Here is a 21526-nt window from a genome sequence, read left to right as displayed (position 1 = left end):
ATTATATATGGAATTTGATTAGAAAAATGTTTATAATTCGAATATGATGTTGTTTTACCTGTTAACCATTTTAGAAAGATATTTAGGATGCAACCTTAATCAATAGCACATGATCCATCTTTTTTCCATACCGGTGCCGAGCCGGATTGAAAATGAACAACTCAGCAAAATCAGGATTGGAGACGAAAGAAACCATCTATAACCACGCATGCACTTCTCGCCAAACCGTCACATGAAAAACCAGATTTCCCATCTTATGCCGAAAGAGACGCCTTATGGTTGTCAACATTCAAACGCATTGTGATTGTGTGAGCACTGAAGCCATCGCCAGCAAAGGTTGCAAGGAGGATAAGAACGACAGAGATGGGATGCCATGTGTTGAAAGAAATTCGGTAGATCTATTGAGATCTTGATTCATGCTTATTGGGTTAGAGGGGTGTGATTTAAAAAAAAAATCTTATAGTACTAGAACTTATGGAAGTTGGGATGATTCTATGAGAGAGGCGTTGTAGCACCCGAGCTCCAGTGCTCTCTATATTTGAACAATTTGAAATTCATGTTTTGGAAGTTTCAAAAAATGTGAATTTTTTCGAGGATACATATATACATTTTGAATACCCGTGGAAAGTTTTGGTACAAATCTCGTTTTGTTTTGCGCTATAGAAAGAAACAAATTTCTGACAGTATATAGGAGGAAAAGGGTGTTATTTCTGTCAATTTTTTTGTATTTCCTAAAATACAATGTATTTCTTTCCAGATTTTTACCAGGCCTTAGGAACATGTGTACATATTCACTTATTTGTTTTAAGATTTTTTAAGCATCCGAAGTGTGTTTTAAAAAAATTTCAAATACCAAGAGCACTGGAGCTCGGTAGCTGCAGGCATTTTTCGTGATTCTATGCCCATCTTTATTTCCCAAGCACTTGTAAAACGATATGTTGATCATTTGAGGAATAGAAGTCTTGATAATGTAAAAAAAATGCCCTCGGCAGCAGCAGAGCCCGAGAGGCCGGAGCCAAGAAAGGAGCAGAGGAACAGAGCCCCGCGTGTGGGCGCGCCGGCTGACGGAGGGATGAGGCGGCGCGGGGCGCGACAGCGGACGGAGGGATGCAGCCGTCTTCCTCGCGCCGGGGGGAGCTGCGGTTCGGGGATCTCTGGGAAATCAGCGAGCGCGCCACCTGAAGATCTCCATGGCTAGCGCCGCGGAGCTCGGGTACACTGCCCCCTGTGAATTCGAGTTCGAGTTCATTTCCAGTTCAGCCGGCGACTGGCGACAGCTGGTAATCCGATTCCGGCAAGAACCAGGAGCTCTCCGATGAATAAAAGCGCTTGCGGTGGGGGCAGCGGCTCCAACTCGAATCGCTCGCCTCCCTCCCCGATCCCCAGATCCAATCCAGGACACGCCATCGATGGCGGCGAAGGTGCTCCAGCTCCGTAGCTCCGACGGCAAGGTGCTCGTCGCTCCGGCGTGGGACTATCGCCTGGCCGCCGCCCAAGCCCTCCCGCTGGAGACGCGGGTGTCCTCGCGCGCCCTCGAGAGGGTGCTCCAGTACTGGACCAAGCACAGCCTTGCCAAGGCCACCGGTGAGTCCCGGGAGTCCCTCGCCCGCTGGGACGCCGACTTCCAGCGCCGCCTCGAGGAAGACGGCCTCGCCAAGGAGGCCGCCGCAGCCGCCCAAGAACTCCGCCGCTACGGCGTCGACCATGGAGGGCGTCCCCATCACCACGCCGCCACGGCCGCATCTGATGTCGCTGCTCCTGCCAAGGCGGCCCGTGTTGATCCCGTCCGTGTCTGGTGTGTCAACCACGGAGAACGCAGCCATGCGCCGGCGATGCCCGGCTCCTTCGATGCCTCTGATACTGCCACCACCTTGCCGGCCGCTGCTGGTGCTGACCCCGGGGACGTCCGGTGCGCGATCCGTGCCCGTGGGCGCCAGATGGCTGAAGACGAGGAGTCCGCTTGCTACCACCGCAAGCGCCCGGCTTCCAAGGCTCCACTCTGCCTGCCTGCCACTGCTGCTGCGCCTGTGAAGAAGGTCTCTCGTCAGGTCGCTTCCAAGGCTTGCTCTTTCGTCGGCTCTACACCACTGCCTGCCACTGCTGCTGCGCCCAGTGTGCAACCGAAGCCGCAGATCAGCATGCGCGAACTGATCGTGAACGCTCGCCTCACCATGGCTCGCCTCGACAAGGCTCGCTCTGCCTCCGAAGAAGAGGCCAGCCGTCGGCGCGACATCGAGCGCAGCCGAGCGGAGGCCCGGCGAAAGGTGGAGCAGATGGCGGACACCGTGCAGTTCAACGACCCGTGGATCCATTACTCCGACGTGACCAAGTCCCCTGAGGAGCTGCTCCAAGCACGACAGCAAGCATGGCGTTATCAAGCTCACCTCCTCGAGATGGCTCGTCGACGGGACTTTGCTCAAGCGATGCAAATCCACAGCACCAAGGAAGCAACCAATTCCTTGGCTGCGTCCAGTGGTATTACGCCTTCCCTGGTCTTTTAGTTGCTTCCTAAACCATGCACACATAAGTTTCATTTAATCTTTGCATCTCTAGGTTCTGCACTTGCTTACCAAGATTTCTAGTGTTCTTTGAATCCCGTTCAGTCATTAGTAATTTTACTAGTGTGTCAGCAGAGTCTCCATCTAGCTAGGCAGCAAAAATCTTGTTAAGATGTGTACGGCATAGTTACACTACATCCACACCTGGTCCTAAGTTAAGGGTTTAAGTAAATAAAGGGCATTTTCAATAAATCAAAGTAAAGCAGATGAGCCTAAAAAGGAAACTCATGTACTGCAATTCCGGCACGAGACAGAGCGTAAGACGCACTCGCCGCAAAATCCAAAACGCCCGTTTGCTACCCGGCTTGTAGCAGGAAAAAGGAGTAGAATTGAACTTGTCGATACACACATAATCATGTGAGCTGCCTAGCGTCTGGAGACTATGCTGACTCTCCTGTAAAATTAATCTTGGCTGAACTGGATTCTTAGGCATTGGGCGTCTTGGTGAGTTAAAGTTGCAGTTTCCGACTGAGTAACATTGGTTAGTGAACTCTTGTGTGTATGTGCGGGTGAAGCTTTGAGCTAAGCAAGTCCTCAATGTATCGACTATCAAGTCGCACTGTAATCGATTTCAGATATGAATAAAATGTTGTTGGCCTGAATTTGTGCAGAGCATTCGAGTAACTTTCTGTGTATATGATTGTTGTATGCATCTATGACTTATTAAAACATTCTACTGCTCTAGTCGGAAAAGTGTGTGCTGAAGCACGGATGCAATGGATTCATCTCTTATTTCACAATACTTCGTTTGAGTGGTAAAGCACATAACCATGTTTGGAACAGTTCTTGGTTAGAAGATTTTTTTTGGTTTGAGATAATGTAATCTAATTCTCAAGTATGTGAAAAAGGTTGCATCATATTGCAGCTATTTGACAAATAGGTTTGGCTTTTCTCAGATCATGTTAGCTTTTCATTCGAATTATGTGCAATAGCAGTCTTGCATATCCAGCCCCCCTAAGAAATTTTCATGTCCATTTGAATATTACAAATTCCACCATGTTAAAGTTACCCAGTAACCCAAGGGACCTGGAGTGGAATTTTTGTGTGGAAAGCGACTATCGAGTTTGCTATCAAGTTTGTCATATGTAACCCTGAATCTCTAGTGGTCACTATGCCCATGGGAGACTGCAAAATAACTCGTTTCTTATTTCTTTTCTACTGTAGTTGGTTACAGTTCGATGATTTTGTCGTGCTCAATTGCCCATCATACCTTGTTTAGATATGTTCCTCTCTGCAAGCAAGGGTGATGCAAAGAAATGAGCATGCTGAACAATTTCTCTGAATCCAAGTCCAATCCCTTATTTTCATACATTTCCTCCTTATGTTATTGCTGGTGATGTCTTCAGAAACCTCTTAAATAGAGTCATTTTCTCCTCATGTTATTGCTGCTTTTTTTTGAGTCAATTACACCACAGGTGTCTAAACTTGGCAAGAAAATTCACTTTGGTGCTGAAACTAGTGGCGTACAGATATGTGATGACAGAACTTGGCTTCGTGGTGCATATACGGTCAGAATCGTGTTTGCATACGTACTTAGCACTGACGAGGCGCGCCAGCGAGGCGCGGGACCCTTTGTCAGTAGCTGGAAGGCGCGAGCAGACCCCCTTCACATCCATCCATAGTGCAGGTTCTGTACATGGTTTCTCCTGGGTTAAAAAGGGCTCTGTTTTGTGAACGTGAATATTGAGATATGCCTCAGAAATTAGCCACCCGTTGTAGAAGATTGTTAGAACATGTTTTCTCCTGTGAAAACATTGGATGTGGGTACAGAAGTTTGTAATTTTCATGAACTATACTTAACTGAATGCTTCGACAGTAGCTAACTGAATTTCTGAATTTTTCAACAGTAGCTAACTGAGTTTTTCGACAGTAGCTAACTGAATATTTTGACAGTGGTTGTGGGTACAGCAGTTCATTTTTGAAAGTTAGGAAATTTGTGACACTTAAATGAACATGTTTACTAGTGGATCTTCAGTTAACATGTTTACTAATTGAAGATCCAGTAGTAAACAATGCGTACTCCCATAGTAGGATGTGGGTACAGCAGTTTGCTTGCTGTTACTTAAATGAACATGTTTGCTTGCTGTTACTATTTGGCACTTCCAAGTGAAAATCTTATCAATTTAAAGCAGTGTTAACTGAAGATTTTCTCAGTGAACTGAATGTTTTTGCATTCTCTGAATTGTAGATGATTTTGATGGGCATTTCACAATAGAAATTCATCACAAAGGATTCTTCTGTGGAATTGGCAACAACAACAGCTACATTGACTATGAAGTTGATTGGATTGATCATTGTGATTGTGACACTTGGTCTATACTGTGGATTGAAGACTTTGTGAAGCAGCTAGGCTATGATAGAGAGATAGGGCAGCATGATGTATACTGGTGTCAGCCTGGAAGGACACTAAGTGAAGGAATGAGAGAGATGAAGTGTGATGCTGATAGCCTTGCCATGATAGCATGAGAGAGATGAAGTGTGATGTTTCCGGTGTCACACTAAATGAAGTGTGATGCTGATAGCCTTGCCATGATAGCATGAGAGAGATGAAGTGTGATGTTTCCTGTGTCACACTAAATGAAGTGTGATGCTGTTAGCCTTGAATTTATAGTGAGCAATTTTTTTTATGTTTTTTGTTTCCTGTGTTACTGACAAAAATGCATTTTCTGAAGTTTTGCTATCAAAAACTGTATGTGCAATCTCCAGAAAAAAATTATGCTTATGCTTTCTCTGAAATTGTACTGAGTAAAACTGATTTTTTGCTGTCAAAAACTGCATACACAAATTGCATTTTCTGAATTTGTACTGACTGAAATTTTGCTATCAAAAACTGTATATAACATCTCCAGAACAAACTGATGCCTATGCTGTTCTCTGATTTTATAGTGAGGAAACTGATTTTTTATTGCCAAAACTGCATACACAAACAATTGGGAGACGACCGGGATTCGAACCAAAGATCTGTTAGTGCAAGCCCTGCGCATGTTACCAGTAGGATGTTGAGATGGAACTGAGGGAAATATGCGGCCGCATGTTCTTTTTCGTGTCAAAAATAAAACTTCCAGGGGGTTCGCCGCAAATAGACAGGCCACATGCCTCTACCCGCGCCTTCCAGACATTGACAAAGGGTCCCGCGCCTCGCCGCAAATAGACAGGCCACATGCCTCTACCGCGCCTTCCAGACATTGACAAAGGGTCCCGCGCCTCGTCAGCGCTCAGTACGTATGCAAACATGATTCGGACCGTATATGCACCACGAAGCCAAGTTCTGTCACCACATATCTGTACACCACAAGTTTCAGCACCAAAAGTAAAATTTCTTGTCAAGTTTAGACACCTGTGATGTAATTGACTCTTTTTTTTTCCAGAGAAATTGGCAGAAATGCTGCTGATTCATTAGAACCAGGTAATATTGCGTCATTCCTGCGTGGGGAATGTATGCGTTGAAGCTTCTCCATTTTCTGTACTTCGTTTTCCCGAATCTGAACACCAGCTCAGTCCCGGATAACACGACAGCAAAACGTTGGCGTGCTGCACGGGGGCCTTCAAGAAATGCAAAGCCCAGAGCCCAAGCAAAAGAAAGCTAGAGCCAGCGGCCCATGCTGAACAAGGCCTGGCCCTTGCTCTCCGCCAGAAAACGGAGGGAAAGCTCTTCCGTTCTGAAAAAAAAAGAGCTCCTCCCAATCTTTCCACTGCCAAGCTCGAAACCGCCGCCGATACTCGAAGCCGTCCATGGAGACGGCGGAGGAACCCTACGCCTACGCCTCCGACTCTTCCGCCTCCCGTACCGGCGCCGACGCCCCCGCCTCCAACCCGGTACCTTCTCCTCGCCGCACTCCGCCTCGGCGTGCCACTCGATCCATTCCCCGCCGCCCCTTTTGTTGAAGTTTGTGTGTTCTGACTTCTGAGCTCGCAGGGTGCCGCCGCCGGAGCGAGGAAGCGGAAGGCCCCGGCAGCCACGGCGAGGAAGCCTCGGAAGCAGCAGGTTTGTACTGTACCGCACTGTACTGTACTGTGCCAAATAAGTCATTTATAACCTGCCGCCGCAATAATCTTGCTTGCTTGTTTGATTCGCCTAAACTGAATTTGTTCCATCTATGTGCTGCCATTGTTTGGTGTAGGCTCAAGAACCCATTCAGATCCCTGTATACTATGGACGAACCAAAGAGTTTTATGGCGTGCAAGGCGATGATTTAGTTGATTCTTCATACATTTCTCCTGGAGTAAAAGATTGTGCACACGTTATCGGCCAACTACCACTGCAGCCGCAGTCCATGTCGTTGGTAGATCTGCAACTCTGGATCTTTAAGCTGTTCCGGCTCCATCCAGAAACACAAGCTCTCTCTATTAAGGGGTTCATCAAACAACGGAAAACTGACTTGTTCGACGACTTCGAACCTGGCTGGTATATGGAGTACTGCCCGTGGGACACACGCTATTTTCAAACTGACAAGTGCTGGAGTGCCTTTGCCAATAAGTTAAAGCGGAAAAGGAATGCGACACAAAAGTTCATGTTGTATGCAGAATGCTCTGAGATCAAGCACTATGGTATTTTGCTCAAAGCCGTGCACGATGATTACTCTCAGCTGGCAAGGGTTGTGTTTCCTGGGACGAAATGCCTGACAACTTCTAACTTCCGTTTCCTCCGCCTAGTGGAAGACCTGTCAATGACACCTAAGGAAATTATAGCTTATCTCGCAGAACACTATGGCGAGCAGATGAACCCCCCTGAGGCGTGGAGGGCCAGACAGAAGGCTCTGGAGCGGGAGTTTGGTACATTTTACGATTCACACAACTTTGCCCCAAGGTTACTTAAGGACATAACATGTAAAACCCCTTGGGGTTTTGTAGACATCAAGGATGCAGAGGTTGCAGGATGTAGCAACTTTCGAGTCCTCCACCGTATATTTTGGGCTTTTGGGCAGTGTGTGCAGGCCTTCAATCATTGTCGCCCTGTGCTATGCATTAAAGGCACACCACTATGCGGGAAATACCAAGAGGTGTTGCTGACTGCTATAGCATTAGATGCTAATGGTTACTCCATTCCAGTAGCATGTGCCGTCGTTGAGGGGGAGACCGAGGAAAGCTGGATGTGGTTTCTTAGGAATTTGGAGCAAGCAGTGAGGCATCCATCGGATGTTTGCATTATACATGACTACAAAAGAGAGTTGATCGATGCTATAGAGGACTTTCTAAGTTCCGACCAACAACAATGGCGGAAAGTAGAAAGCCGGTGGTGCATGGAACACCTTGCCGAAGACTTCTTTGCATATTTTGGTGACAAGAACCTGGTGTTGATGTTCAAGAAACTTTGTCAGCAGAGGCGACTAAATAAGTTTGTTAAAATCTGGAAGGAGCTCGACGAGTTGACAACAAAATATACATCAGAGAGAGAAGGTGGTCCTAGTGAGGAAATGCAGCAAGAGTTAGTCCAGCATGATGAGGCAGACCTGGAGGCACAAAGCCCATGCAACCGACCTGATTCAGTGGACTCTGAGGAGGAAGGAGATCATGCCAATGAAAACGAAGGAAAGGTAACAAAGTTTTCTGACTGGATCCGTCTGAAACCAATGGAGAAGCGGTCACTGGTGCATGACACAAAGGGAGCTAGGTACGGCATCATGGGCGCTGATATATCAAATATATACAAGAATGACCCTGTATTGAAAGGGATAACATGCCTTCCGCTCAGTGCGATAGTGGAGGTGACATTTCTGCGCTTGGTAGAGCACTTCAAAAACACAAGTGCTGCAGCAAATGAAGCAATTGGCAACCCATCAATGAACTTTCCTGAACGGGTCCAGGATGACATGAATTCAAAAATGGAGAAATCCAAGATGCATCGCGTGATTTGCCTAGACACCAAAAACAGAAATGTTTTCCAGGAGAAACAGTTTCGGAATTTTACAGTTCAATCGAGGCAGAAGAATGAGGTTGTTCACCTGAAATCGGAAAGCATAAGTAAGTTTGGCAAATCCACAATACAAGAAAGTGCCACCTGTTCATGCAACAAACCACAGCTGCTTCACAGGCCCTGCACTCATGTCATCGCCGTCTGTTGTCAGATTGGGGTTAGCACTGCTACATACATGTCTCCATACTACAGCCTGGCCTACCTAGGTAGTATCTGGAGTGGAAAATTTGATGAATATAAGATCTCACAGGGTTACAGAAATATCACGCCATTTGAATGCAACACAACAACTTGGATCCCAGACAAAATGTTGGAGTGTGGTCTTCCTGTTTTTGTAACATCAGACTGCCTAGAAACTGTTGCGGATGAGTCAGAGCAACAACACAACACTGGAAATGGATCAACTGAAGACAATCAAGGAACGACAACACGCACTGAAGAACCTAATGAGATTTAAACTTCTGTTATCACCTATCAAGCTATTAATATTCTGGGCCCTAAATATGCAGTAGTCACTGTCGAGCTTATCCTATGTAAACTCTGAACCTCTGGTATTATTTGCAGTGCATGAAAACTGAATTTTAGGCATATGGTTACTACGCCCATGGGTGACTGCAAATCAACCCCTCTATTATTATTATTATTATTATTTTTCCAGTAGGTTACAGTTTGATAATTTTGTTGGAACTCTTGCATGCTCGAATGCCAAATCATTCTAGAAGACATCATTTCTTGTTTAAACATGTTTTTCACTGCAAGCAATAATGTTGCCAAGATCTGTGCATTGTGAACAATTTCTCTGAATCCATATGCAAATGCGGTACAGAGTTCCAGTCTACATTTTTTTTAAATAGCCAGTCTACAGATTTGCCATCAGGTGTTGAGATGCTGCTTTCAGTTTGCTGTGTTAGCACATTTACCTGTGTTAAGTTGGTCTTTCCAAAAACAAATATAATGATGTTATGGCTTTTCCCGCGAGAAACTGAATGAATACTGCCTATTCATCATTAAATTGAAAATAAATGATATGCACAGAGATGATGTTGCATTGTTGGTCAATTATTTGCTACTGTTCTTCATCATTCATCATGTTTTTTTTTCTCAGGAGGAAAGTAACTTCCTGCTGCATTTTTTCCGCCGTGTGTTCAGTGACGAAACAACAGACCATAAAGAATCATAATGCATTTTTCTGCAGTTCTGTTGCATTTTTATGCTGAGTATTGGATGATGAAACAATTTCCAAGATCTTTCTGAACTTTACATCTACAAACAGAGGACCATTCTGAACTCGGTTCTTCTTCTTATGTGTACGTTTTTCTTTTGGTGTTTATGGCACCTATTCCTAACCTCATCGAACTAGCTAAGTTGCTTGATTAGACTGGTGAATAATGAATATACAAAATCAATCAACCATTCTTCAGTTGGAACAGGCCAACAACCATGTCCATTAAATGATTAAAATCACTTTCGCCCGGAAAGATTTTGACTGAAAGCACATGGACCTGGACGGCTGAACTATTCCTTTTTTTCACGGTGTGCTATGATCACCCTACGACCGTTGCTACTGGTGGTGATAATCTCAGTGATTACTTCCCACGAGAACTAAAGATAAATAGTAGGTTTTAACGCCGGGGCATGTCGTATCCGTGCTCGGGAAGAGATGTGTTTGCTAGGTGATGATGGTATTTTCTATTCATGATAATGATAGGAAAATATGGTGTTAAATAACATATTTTAGTATTAGGAAATCCACCATTTTCTGTTAAATTGATGTCTTGGATTATACGATTATATTATGGCGGTAAGGATCTTCCATTCAACCCGTTCCGTTTCAAATTAATTGAAGTTTCAGTTTTGTCAGAAGTCAAACTTATTTATTTTTTACCAAATACATTGAAAATTTTGATAGTCAAATCTATATTCATTTGGGAGTCAAGAAATAAAAAAAAAACAAGTTTTCCATGAATAGTTAGGTCAAAAAAATGTTGCAGTTTTTGTCACTATTCATTGCTGAATTTTTCATTGTTCATACCACCCAAATGATTTTCAGCTTCAAATTTGTACATGTTTCCACTGTAACATGGTTTCCATCTTGTACTGTTTCTTCTAGGGGTGTCTGCTGTTTTATTGTGAGCTTTTGTTTTTGAGAGAATATTGCGAGCTTTTTTGGGAGAGTTCTTTTTTGAGACAATTTGGGAGAGTTCTTTCTCAGTGGGGACGAGAGCCCACAGCAAATGGAAATGCTGAGCCTTCTCACAGCCCAGGTACAACCGTGATGGGACGAGCGGCCCATCACGAGAAAATGGAGGGAAAAACTCCAGAAGCGAGGGAAAACCCTCCCTCGTCCCATTCCCCATTCCCCAAATGCGCGAACAGAAAGAGATGGAAACCCACGCCGGCCTCGGCACTGACGGTGGCAACCCTGCTCCGACGAAGCCGGCGATGGACGAAGCACGCGCCGGTGCCGATGCCGCTGAAGCCCCCTCCTTTGCCGGCCCCGACGCGCTCCCCGTCCCCCAGCCGGTACGCTCTCCTCGCCGCCCTCCGGGTACCACTCGATTGATTCGCCGCCGCCCGTTTTGTTGAAGATCTGCGTCTTCTGATCTCGCAGGGTACCGCCGCGAGCGCGAGGAAGCGGAAGGCCCTGGCGACGGCAAAGGCTGTCAGCAAGCCTCGCAAGACGCAGGTCTGTAGTTCACTGTACCCATCCATCAACTCACTTGATAGTGGTACTTTAGTTAGTCTGAATTTGTCCCCAGTACTTACTTGGTTGTTTCATTCGTCTGAATCTCTTCCATGTGTATTGTGGCATTGTTTGATGGTGTAGGTCGAGGAGCCGATTCAGATGCCTGTGTACTATGGATGTAGAGCACCGTTTTCTCGCGTGCGTGGCAACGATTTAGAAGACAAATGTGCTCACTTAATCGGCGAGCTACCGCTGCAGCCACAGTCCATGTCATTGGTGGATCTACAGCTCTGGATCTTCAGGCTGTTCCGGCTCCATCCAGAAACACAAGATCTCGATATCAAGGGGTTCCTCAAGCAACGCAAAACTGATTTCTTCGACGAAGAGTCCTCCGAACCAGACTGTTGTTTGGAGGACTACCCGTGGGGCATGAATGAGTTTTGTACTGACAAATGCTGGAGTTCCTTTGCAAATAAATTGAAGAGAAAAAAACATGTGACACAGAAGTTCATGTTGTATGTGCAATCCTCTGAGGCCAGGCACTACGCCATTTTGCTCAAAGCCGTACATGATGATTACTCTCAACTGGCCACTGTTGTGCTGCCTGGGACGGAGTGCCTGGCAAGTAGTCGCTATGCCTTCCGTGACCTTGTGGATGACCTGACGATGACAGCCAAGGAATTGGTACATTATCTCACTGGACCCTTAGGCGAGAAGATCAGTCCCGCTGAGGCGTGGAGGGCAAGACAGTTTGCTCTGGAGAGGGAATTCGGCACCTTTTATGATTCACACAACTTTGCCCCAAGGTTGCTTAAGGAAATAGCACGCAAGAACCCTGGTTGCTTTGTAGACATCAAGGATGAAGAGGTTGCAGGGTGTAAGGGTTTCCGAGTCCTGCAGCGTATGTTTTGGGCATTTGGACAGTGCTTGCAGGCCTTCCGTACCTGTCGCCCTGTGCTATGCATCAAGGGCACACCACTATGTGGGAAATATCAAGGGATGCTGTTGACTGCTGTGGCATTGGACGCTAATGATTTTTCCATTCCAGTAGCATGTGCTATCGTTGAGGGTGAGACCAAGGAAAGTTGGTTGTGGTTTCTTAGGAATTTGGAGCGGGCAGTGGTGCATCAGTCTGATGTGTGCATTATACACGACTACAAAAGGGAGTTGATTGATGCTGTGGAAGACCTTCTGAAATACGAATATCGACAGTGGCGTAAAGCAGAAAGCCGGTGATGCATGGAAGACCTTGCTGAAAACTTCTTTGCGTATTTTGGCGACAAGAAGCTGCTGCTGATGTTCAAGAAACTTTGCCAGCAGAAGCGACGCCATAAGTTTGGTAAAATCTGGAAGGAGCTAGACGAGTTAACGTCCACATATATGGCGGAGAAAGAACGTGGCGCTAGTGGGAAAATGCAGCAGGAATCAGTCAAGCATGAGGTGGCAGACCTTGAGGCACAAAGCCAATGTAACCAACATGATTCTGTGAAGGATGGGAAGGAAGAAGATCATGCCGATGACACCAAAGGAAAGATAACAAAGTTCTCTGATTGGATCAGTCTGAAACCAAAGGAGAAGTGGTCACTGGCATATGACAGAGATGGAGCAAGGTATGGCATCATGGGCAGTGATATAGCTGATGTATATAAGAACGACCCTGTGTTGAAAGGTATCACATGCCTTCCGCTCAGTGCGATAGTGGAGGTAACATTCCTGCGCTTGGTAAAGTACTTTGAAAACACAAGTGCTGCAGCAAACAAAGCAATCGGCAACCCATCAATTAACTTCCCGGAATGTGTACAGGTTGACATGAATTCCAAAATGCAGAAATCTGAGACGCATACACTTACGTATAAGTACGCCGATGAGAAGAATGCTCGTGGTGAGGTATTGGATCGGAAGTTTACAGTTAAGGGAAGGAAGAGGGAGGTGACTGTTCACCTGAAGTCGGACTATACCCTCAGCAGGAATAAGTCTGAAGGATCCACAGTTGAAAAAACTGCCACCTGTTCATGCAGCAAGCCGCAGCTACTTCACAAGCCTTGCTCTCATGTTATCGCCATCTGTTGTAAGATTGGGGTTAGCTCTGCTACATACATGTCCCCATACTACAGCCTGCCCTACCTAGGTAGGACCTGGAGTGTTAATTTTGATGAATCTAAGATCTCACGCGACTACAGAAATATCATGCCATTTGGATGCACAACTACCTGGATCCCAGACAAAAGATTGGAGTGTGGTCTGCCTGTTTTTGTAACATCCAACTGCGTAGCAACTGTCATGGAGGAGTTAGAGCCACAATGCAGCACTGCAAATGGATCAACTGAAGATAATCAAGGAACCACAACACGCTCAGAAGAACCTAATCAAATTTAAACTTCTGTTATTATCTGTCAGACTCCAATTTATTCATATTTTGGACCCTAATATGCACGTAGTAGTTGCTGTTGAGCTCATCCTATGTAAACTCTGAATCTCTATGTTATCTGCAGTGCTTATATTCTCATGAAAACTGAATTTCAGGCATCTTTCATTTACTCCCTCTGTCCCAAAATAAGTGTCTCAGCTTTAGTACAACTTTGTACTAAAGTTAGTACAAAGTTAAGACACTTATTTTGGGACGGAGGGAGTACTTCTCTAGCTGGTTACAGTTTGATAATTTTCTTGGAACTAATCTATTCTCAAATGCCAAATCATTCCAGACGACATCATTTATTGTTCAGATATGTTTGTCTCAGCAAGCAAGGATGCTGCAATATCTTATTTTCAACCACAAATAAATTTTAATATTTGTCCTCATTTCTTCCGGTGACAGACTTCAGAGTTCCAGTCTACAGAAACTGCTAAGAGGAACCAGTCTACAGAGACTTGTTATTAAGTGTTGCTAAAATAAACAGAGTAAACCGCAGAAATGATAATGTTGCGTCGTATGTCAATTCTTTGCTACTGTTGTGTTCATCATGACTGCATGGGGAATGTATATGTTGAAGCTTCTCCCATTGCTAGCCCTGCTGAATTTTTCTGTTTAGCGTTCCATGATAGCACCACTGTTTGCCTGTTTCCAGGACCATTCTGAACACTGATGTGCAGTTGTTTTTGTTGTGTGTCTGTTTTCCTTCAGAACGTTTTTTTTAGTGTTCATGACATCTATACCTAACTTTATCGAACTAGCTAAGTAGTTTGATTAGACTGATAAGTAATTTGAACCAACTATTCTTGTGTTGCAAAACACAGGGAGCTGGGCACTTTTCGACTGAAAATTACAGTGCTGAGCTTCCCTCGAGATCTACACTGTCTAGCGGTAACGGTTGTGTAATTCCCCCGAAAATTACAGAGCTTGTTCAGGGGTTTGAAGGGGATTGGAGAGGATTAAATCCCCTACAAGTCAAGTTCCCCATCAATCCTCTCCAAGAGAGGTTTAACCGAACAAGGCCTCAGGAAAAAAAAACACGAAGTAAGGATGTTCTTGCAGCAATCCGCAATCAAGGGTGGCGTTTTGGCTCCAGGGATGAACAATAAAATCATAAAAACTTCAAAATAATTTGACTTTTTTAATGATATACATGTCCACTAGACACTTTTAGCATTTCAGACTGCAAATACTTGTACTACTAGACTTGTACCCTCTTATATCTCTTCATACAAATACGATTAAGACGATTAGCAAAACACTGAAAGAAGCATAGAAAGTTCAAACTTCAGTTCCTGCCCGGGTTCTTTCTCTCACTGGTTCGTTAGCGCCTGCCACTGCCATTCACCTGCAAAGAAAACGACGTTTGGTGTACTCATTGATGCATTCAACATCCTAGCAGAAAAACAAAATGTTTAATGAGATTCGTTCGCACGATTAGGATACACATACCTTTTGTATAGAGATTTGATATCTTGTCGCAACGCCTCATTGTCGAGAAACCTGTCACCGCTCTCTGAAACGTCCACAGTGGCAAGCTCAAAATCATCATTGCCACAAAGATCGTTTGATTCGAACCACATCTTGGACACCCATTCCTTTCGGAAGGCCGTGTTGTGATCCTCCTCTTCCGGCGAGTCGGCAGCGACAAGGCGGTAGCAGTACACCATTTTGGTCTGACCTGGTCTGAAAGCACGACCGATCGCCTGGCGCATCACGGAAGGGTTTTCATGGACGTCCAGAATGACAACCCGCGACGCACCGACGAGGGAGATGCCCTCGCCGCATGCCTTGATGGAACCGAAGAAAACCTTAGCGTCTGGTGATTGGTTGAATCTCTCGACCGCCTTGTCTCGCTGGTCTGGAGTTGATTCACCGGTCATGCTGAAAATGTGCATCTCTGGAACCCATCCTTTCTCTCTTACGATCAGCATTTCCAAGAAAATGAGAAAACGCACGTACCGGCTGAACACGAGTACCTTCTCTCCTGCAGCTTCTGACAGACACAACAAATTGTATATAAACTTTGCCTTTGCCCCAACTTTGATATCAATTCCACGCATGATGGAACCGATCTTCTCAACGACAATATCTCGGTTCTTGTCTTTAATGTTCTGGATATCCTTTAAGCATGGATGAAGAGAAACAGCACTGCATTTTGCACTTTTGCTGAATTTCCCCAGTCCCACCAAACCCCTCAGGACCTCTTCCTGCTCAGTACTCATTTTCAGAAAAACAGTCAAGTCCAAAAGTCCTGGTAGCTCCTCCGAAAGCTCGCCTTGATAATAGTGGAGCACGTTTGCAGTTAGCTCGCGTAGACTCTCGATGATCATCGCTCTCATTTTATCATTTGCGTCCTTCTGAAGGTTTTCTTCAATCAAATCACAGAACTTATCTGAAATGTTCCTTGACCTTGCATTTTTCCCCAACATGTCCACCTTGCTTAGTACGCGCTTCACTATCCCACGAGATCGCTCCGTTTTCAAGAATTTTGGCCGGACAAGGTTCAAGATGTTGAAGACCTCCTTGACATGATTCTGAAATAAGGTTCCTGAGAGCACAACTTTTCTAGGAGTCCTTATACTTCCAAGTGCATTGAGTAGGTCAGTTTGCTCATTTCTCGGAGTGTGGCCTTCATCTAGAATGACAAGACTCGGGACCTTCAGCAACTTCTCTTGGCACATGACTGCTTCTGCTTTATTCGTCTGATCCGACACTATGCATGCAAATTGCTGATACCCTAGCAGCAATATGCTTCTGTTTTCTTCCCACAGGTTCAAAACATCGAGTTGTTCAGACCGGCTATCAGCTTTGGAGGAGTAGAAGTCATACAGTGGAATGGGCATGTCCTTAATTTGCCAACGGACAAATTCTGTTCTCCATGTTGCCAGAATGCCCTTTGGAAGGATAATCAATGGCCTTCCTGCCGGGTATCTGGCCAGGAAGCTTTGAACAAAGCTAATCAGCATGAAAGTCTTTCCAGAACCTGGTGCATGTGCTAGAATACAACCTCCAGGGTTGTTCTCATCTGCTAAGTTCTTGATCAAGAAATTAAAACCTTCCACTTGGTGAGGTTTCATCCGTTCTGAATGCTGAGGGTGGATTGACAGAGTACCAGGGGCAACTTGAAGAATATCCCTGAAGGATTAGTAGTTGCCTCGAGATCGTTGCAGTTTCTGGGTTCTTGCGGGTACGTTCTGTAGGATCGGTTGCGCTGATTTGAACAGAGAAAGTAGAAATTAACAAACAAAAATGAACTGAATTAGTCAAAATCTAAAACACATGTCATGGGTGCTCGTATAGGAAATTTGTTCGATCTATTAATCACTAATGACAAATAAACCGGTGAAGAAAATTTATGAATGATGACATCCAGAACTAATCATCAATGATTTGATTGACAAGAAGACGGTATAACTAGTTGATGTTGTGATGCCAAATGAAGTTGTGTACTTTGAATCTTTTAGTAGTTATCTCTAGATTACTCAAAAATATTACATACCAAATGGAGTTGTGATGCCAAATGGAGTATTCAAGAAAGTAAATTGGACTAATTTGGACGGATACTACATACCTTTTTCCACTGTAACTCAAAAATATTCTCAATGCGTTGCTGGATCAAACCACAAACACGGCACACAATGCCCAAATCATCTTTCATCACGAAGTCATGATGACAATCATCCACTACTTCAGAACTATTCTTCTCTGACGGAACAATACTGTGATCACTTCCAATGGTCTGGTTAGATAAACTATGTTGGTCAGACTCATCAAAAAGCAAGTAATGGTAGAAAACTATACAAAGTGAATGCATAAAGGAACACAAAACAGTAGTATGATGATGGTAAAGCATCAAAATATGTGTGACAACGAAAAAGGATTGGATGCAAATGAAAAACTGGCTGTTTCAAGACAACCAGTAAGATCGTGTACTCCAACTCTAAACTTTTCAGTGATAAAGTGCAAAATAGAGTCACATAACTGATGGGGATGACAACATTAACATTTTTTAAATTTTGATGATATACATCAAGTACTAGAGGAAGAAATGGTCCTCGGCTATACGCATGTAGTACAAATATTGTATTCTATAGGGCGTGCTGGCTGAGAACCATTTCATTAGTGCAGGCATGAAAACAATTTATCAAGGGAGCTAGGCACTGAGGTTCATGAAATGTTGAGATCTAACTTGATATAAGAAACAAATAAAGGGAAGATGGATTGAAATGAGTTTATTAAAAAGGTACCTTCGACATTGCCAGCGCAACCGACATGTCCTTCCAAAGGTCATCCAGCTCATCAACTGGATTGTCAATGGTATCAATGTGATTATAATTTCCCTCTTCCATGGATTCACTTTGTATGACCTCACAAGATATTTCATAAGAATCTACAGCAGATATATTGTTGTTCTCCATGTGGCCTTTACTTTGGACATCTTCACCTTCTCCTTCCCTTGTTTCTTTCTCCTCATCACGACTCTGTTGAAATACAAGATAGTGAACATTACTGGGAAAAACAATTCCATTCATCAATCCAGATATTGTGATTAATAAACAATACTGTCTCCCATATAGTCACATGTGAAACAATCAATCACTTTTTCTTTTTTGAAACTGAGTGGGCATATTTTCTGGAAAACATGATGAAAGTAAAATCAAATTTCCCTATAACTCAACAGGGCAAAGGCAGGATATTAAATATATATTAGAAATTTTCTTCACAGACATCATTGAGTTGCTTCAAGCGCAATATAACAAAATAAAATGGCCAAGGACTTCTGGTGTTATTGAGATATGATATGTATTAGCATCTAGGCATATATATGAACATGCTCGATAATTACCAGTAGTTCTCTGATTGAACAATATAGAAAAAAAACATGATTCAACAACAATATTGATTATCATTTCAAGAGTGAACAGCGATGCAGACCTCATTGTGAATGTTTATGTGATCATGTCCTTGCTTGTTCAGTTGTTGTGGCTCTGAAGTATCATGGCCATCGAATAAAGCAATTTCCTTTGGCTTGAAACATAGATGGCAATTAGTCAGTACTTATCATGTTGGCATAAGTTTCGACAAACGCGATACTTTTAAGCAGTTGGTGAGGCTTGACTAGGTTATGAGGCAGTTGTGCATTAAAAAGATGATCTATGGGTTTAATCCATCAATGCTTTGTTAATAATCACGTAAGCTATTTGTTGCGATCATGAGAAGGAATAATTTCTATTGCCTCCTCTCTTATTCAGGTAGTAAAAACATGCATAATTGTCCATATAATATTGTTTGAGGGAAACTAGATGCATTGAAAAACAGAGACTTTTTATGATGAGTTGAATGCACCTCATTGTCAATACCCATGCTGCGCTTTCCTGGATCAACTACAAGAGCTTCAGAATTGATATTCTCATCATTGCGCATGATGATGTCCTGGTCTTGGCAAGGCTGCTCAGCCGGCATGCAATCTTGGGTAAAATCAGCATTTTGCTTAGAACCAGATAAATTTCCATCTCCGAAGGATTTAACCATGTCTTCATCATCAGAATCAAGTAAAATGACCGTTTTCTGAGCCTCAGTATTGTCCATGTTACCATGGGTATTATCTTCAACATCATACTGATCCAAGTCGACAATATTATCAGAACTAATGTTTTTCCCACTTTGTGCAGCACCATGTAATCCTGCATCTGATGTCTCCAGCGCCGCGCTGGCACAGGGCAACTTGATAGGTACTTGTTGCAGCTTTTCAAGGGTGCTGATAAGTTGGTGCTTCTTTCTCTCAATTGCCTTGTAATCTTCAGTGGCACTCCCATACTTCAACTCGTCGAATCGTTCGAGAAACCTAAGACGCACAGATCTGTTATGACTTATGATGCTTGACGGGGACTGGGTGCCTGGCGTGCTATCATGCCCGGTATCATGCTTCTGCCTTTTGCAGCTACTAGGATCCATCCTGAAGAAGATAACAAAAGACAGTGAAATGCATAGAGTGCATTGAAAATATCGTTTGTGTACTTTCACCCTTGCCTGTACTAGTGATCTAAACGCTCTTATATTTCTTTACGGAGGGAGTACATGCAAACACCATGACCCATCAGATGTCAACATTTAAGTGTGGGCATAACTAGCTCTGGTAACAAACTATCTCAAAAAGAAAAAAAAAACTCTGGTAACAAACACAACAAAAAATCTGTAAATTCAAGGAAAGATGAACTGTTTCATCACAAATTAAATGCCAACATTCCATGTTTCCATTCTAATCCCACTAATTTAGTCTGCAGCAAGCATACCAAAAAGAGCATGCATTTTCTGAATCAGAAGATAATCACCGGCAGGAACCAAAAGCTCACAGCCAAATCCAACCATCCCAATTCCCAACCTCAGGAACCAAAAGTGGAGATGGAATAAACCAGCACAGTTTGTTGTCAGATAGCCAGCACGAACATCAGAATGAACGGGAGCGTAATTAAAGATGACCACAGATTTGGGTGCTCGCAAGCCTCGGCGGCAAACCTAGGTGCTGCCCCAAACCCCAGTTCTGATGCGATTTTTAGTTTCTCGCGTCCGACCTCAAGAAAGCACTCGATTTGGGCCTAATTAAACATAGAAACCTTCCAGACAAAGGCCAAACAGATGATCCTACCCCGAATGAGAGACGAATTGACCGTCGGCCCCGGACCCGGATGGCGTGGTGCGCCGGTCCAAAAACCCCCCAAACCCCCAAAACTGCACGGAGCGAAAGGGGGAGACGGGTGGGATGCGGTGGGTGCGAAATGGCAGGAAGAAGAAGATAAGATACCTTGAGGAGAAGAGGCAGAGGAATCTGGAGAGCCGGAGCCGGATTGCCGGCGATTTCTCGAGTCGCCTGGGGCTGGGGCTATGCGGGAGCTGCTCTGTTCTTGCCCTCCTCGAGGCTTGAGTGGAGGAGAAGTGAAGTGCAGTGCGGCTGTTGGGTGTTCCGTCCGTTCACATGACCTGACCTGGACCCTCGCTCGGATCCTTCCACCTTCTTCTACTTCTAGGCAGCGAATTTTTGTTTGTTACCCACAATAAGACTAGTAACATCACACATTTCAATACAAGATTGCAGCTAATTAATAAGGAGAGAGGGGTTTGTGGTAACTTAGGTAGTTAGTGTAACATCACACATTTTAAGGCATAATGAGTCTATAGCTTAATAAATGAACTCTTTCATAATACCATTCATATGTTACTACCCACTATGAAGGTAGTAGACTAATAACATCGGCAAGTTACTACTCTATATTACTCTCCACCGTGAGCAGTCTAACAATATGCTTCTTGACTTTAAAGAGCCCATGTTCGATTGAGGCCTTCAACTAAAATTGGATCACTTAATTTTAACTAGGTCAACAATTTCTCAAAACTCTCGCATTTCAATTCTTTTATACTATACATTATGCTTTTTAATTTTTAAGGCCTCCTAATTAATTGAAATCTTCAATTTAGAATTCATTACCCAGTTTTGAATGGGTCAACAATTTCTCAAGGAGCTCTTCAGTTAAAATCTTGTAGTTTCATGTGTTATCTAATTTGGAAGCTTTTTCGCTCAATTGAGGTATTCAATTATAAATTTGGTTTACGATTTTGGTCTGGCCCAATGATTTTTTTAAATTAATCAACCACAACTGGCCTATCAAAATATATCAATCCGGCGCATCCTCCCATCATCTAGAAAAAACAAGCGCCACCATATGATACTGTAGCATTAATATAGTATATGCAGCCACCAACGCTGGAATTTTCCCACATGAATATACATTGATTAGCGGATAATACAAAACCACACCACAAAAGGCTCATCAAATTACCGGATTATAACCAAGATCACTGTATTATAAATAAAATAAAACACACTCCATCATCTTCCCAATTCGCCCAACTAAATATTCCATCGGTTTCAAAATATAAGTGGTATTATTTTTTGGAAA

At 43.8% G+C, this 21526-nt stretch overlaps 2 protein-coding genes and 2 pseudogenes across 4 annotated transcripts; 3 read left to right on the top strand and 1 right to left on the bottom strand.

Annotated features, from left to right (window-relative positions):
• The first annotated feature begins 855 nt into the window (after positions 1–855).
• On the top strand, positions 856–3170 carry LOC125535983 (uncharacterized). Its single transcript, XM_048699064.2, has one exon. The coding sequence runs from the start codon at positions 1410–1412 to the stop codon at positions 2499–2501; it is 1092 nt and encodes a 363-aa protein (XP_048555021.2). The 5' UTR covers positions 856–1409; the 3' UTR covers positions 2502–3170.
• A 3024-nt stretch (positions 3171–6194) lies between these two features.
• Positions 6195–9129, top strand: LOC125541120 (uncharacterized). Its single transcript, XM_048704597.2, has 3 exons — positions 6195–6374; positions 6475–6543; positions 6680–9129. Exons 1-3 carry the CDS (start codon positions 6291–6293, stop codon positions 8927–8929), a joined length of 2403 nt encoding a protein of 800 aa, XP_048560554.2. The 5' UTR covers positions 6195–6290; the 3' UTR covers positions 8930–9129.
• A 1419-nt stretch (positions 9130–10548) lies between these two features.
• On the top strand, positions 10549–14421 carry LOC125541119 (uncharacterized; annotated as a pseudogene). The gene is made up of 4 exons (XR_015615808.1): positions 10549–10995; positions 11084–11158; positions 11300–12862; positions 12962–14421. The product of XR_015615808.1 is annotated as an uncharacterized LOC125541119 (transcript).
• A 261-nt stretch (positions 14422–14682) lies between these two features.
• LOC125535982 (protein CHROMATIN REMODELING 35-like) lies at positions 14683–20554 on the bottom strand (annotated as a pseudogene). Its single transcript, XR_015615806.1, has 7 exons — positions 20374–20554; positions 18918–19527; positions 18507–18599; positions 17819–18052; positions 17143–17310; positions 15021–16782; positions 14683–14916 (listed from the first exon to the last, which is right to left on the bottom strand). The product of XR_015615806.1 is annotated as a protein CHROMATIN REMODELING 35-like (transcript).
• Positions 20555–21526: the final 972 nt, after the last annotated feature.

The sequence above is a fragment of the Triticum urartu genome, chromosome 2A (genome assembly GCF_056163025.1).
Source record: "Triticum urartu cultivar PI428250 chromosome 2A, HENAU_Tu73, whole genome shotgun sequence".
Classification (NCBI taxonomy): domain Eukaryota; kingdom Viridiplantae; phylum Streptophyta; class Magnoliopsida; order Poales; family Poaceae; genus Triticum; species Triticum urartu.
Note: the sequence above shows the minus strand (reverse complement) of the source record. Positions and strands in the feature narration are given on the sequence as shown.

Coding starts and splice junctions, on each gene's coding strand:
- LOC125535983 (XM_048699064.2), top strand. CDS start 1,410: ATGGCGGCGAAGGTGCTCCAGCTCCGTAGCTCCGACGGCAAGGTGCTC.
- LOC125541120 (XM_048704597.2), top strand. CDS start 6,291: ATGGAGACGGCGGAGGAACCCTACGCCTACGCCTCCGACTCTTCCGCC. Junction 6,375..6,474: donor ACGCCCCCGCCTCCAACCCG/GTACCTTCTCCT, acceptor CTGAGCTCGCAG/GGTGCCGCCGCCGGAGCGAG. Junction 6,544..6,679: donor GGAAGCCTCGGAAGCAGCAG/GTTTGTACTGTA, acceptor TGTTTGGTGTAG/GCTCAAGAACCCATTCAGAT.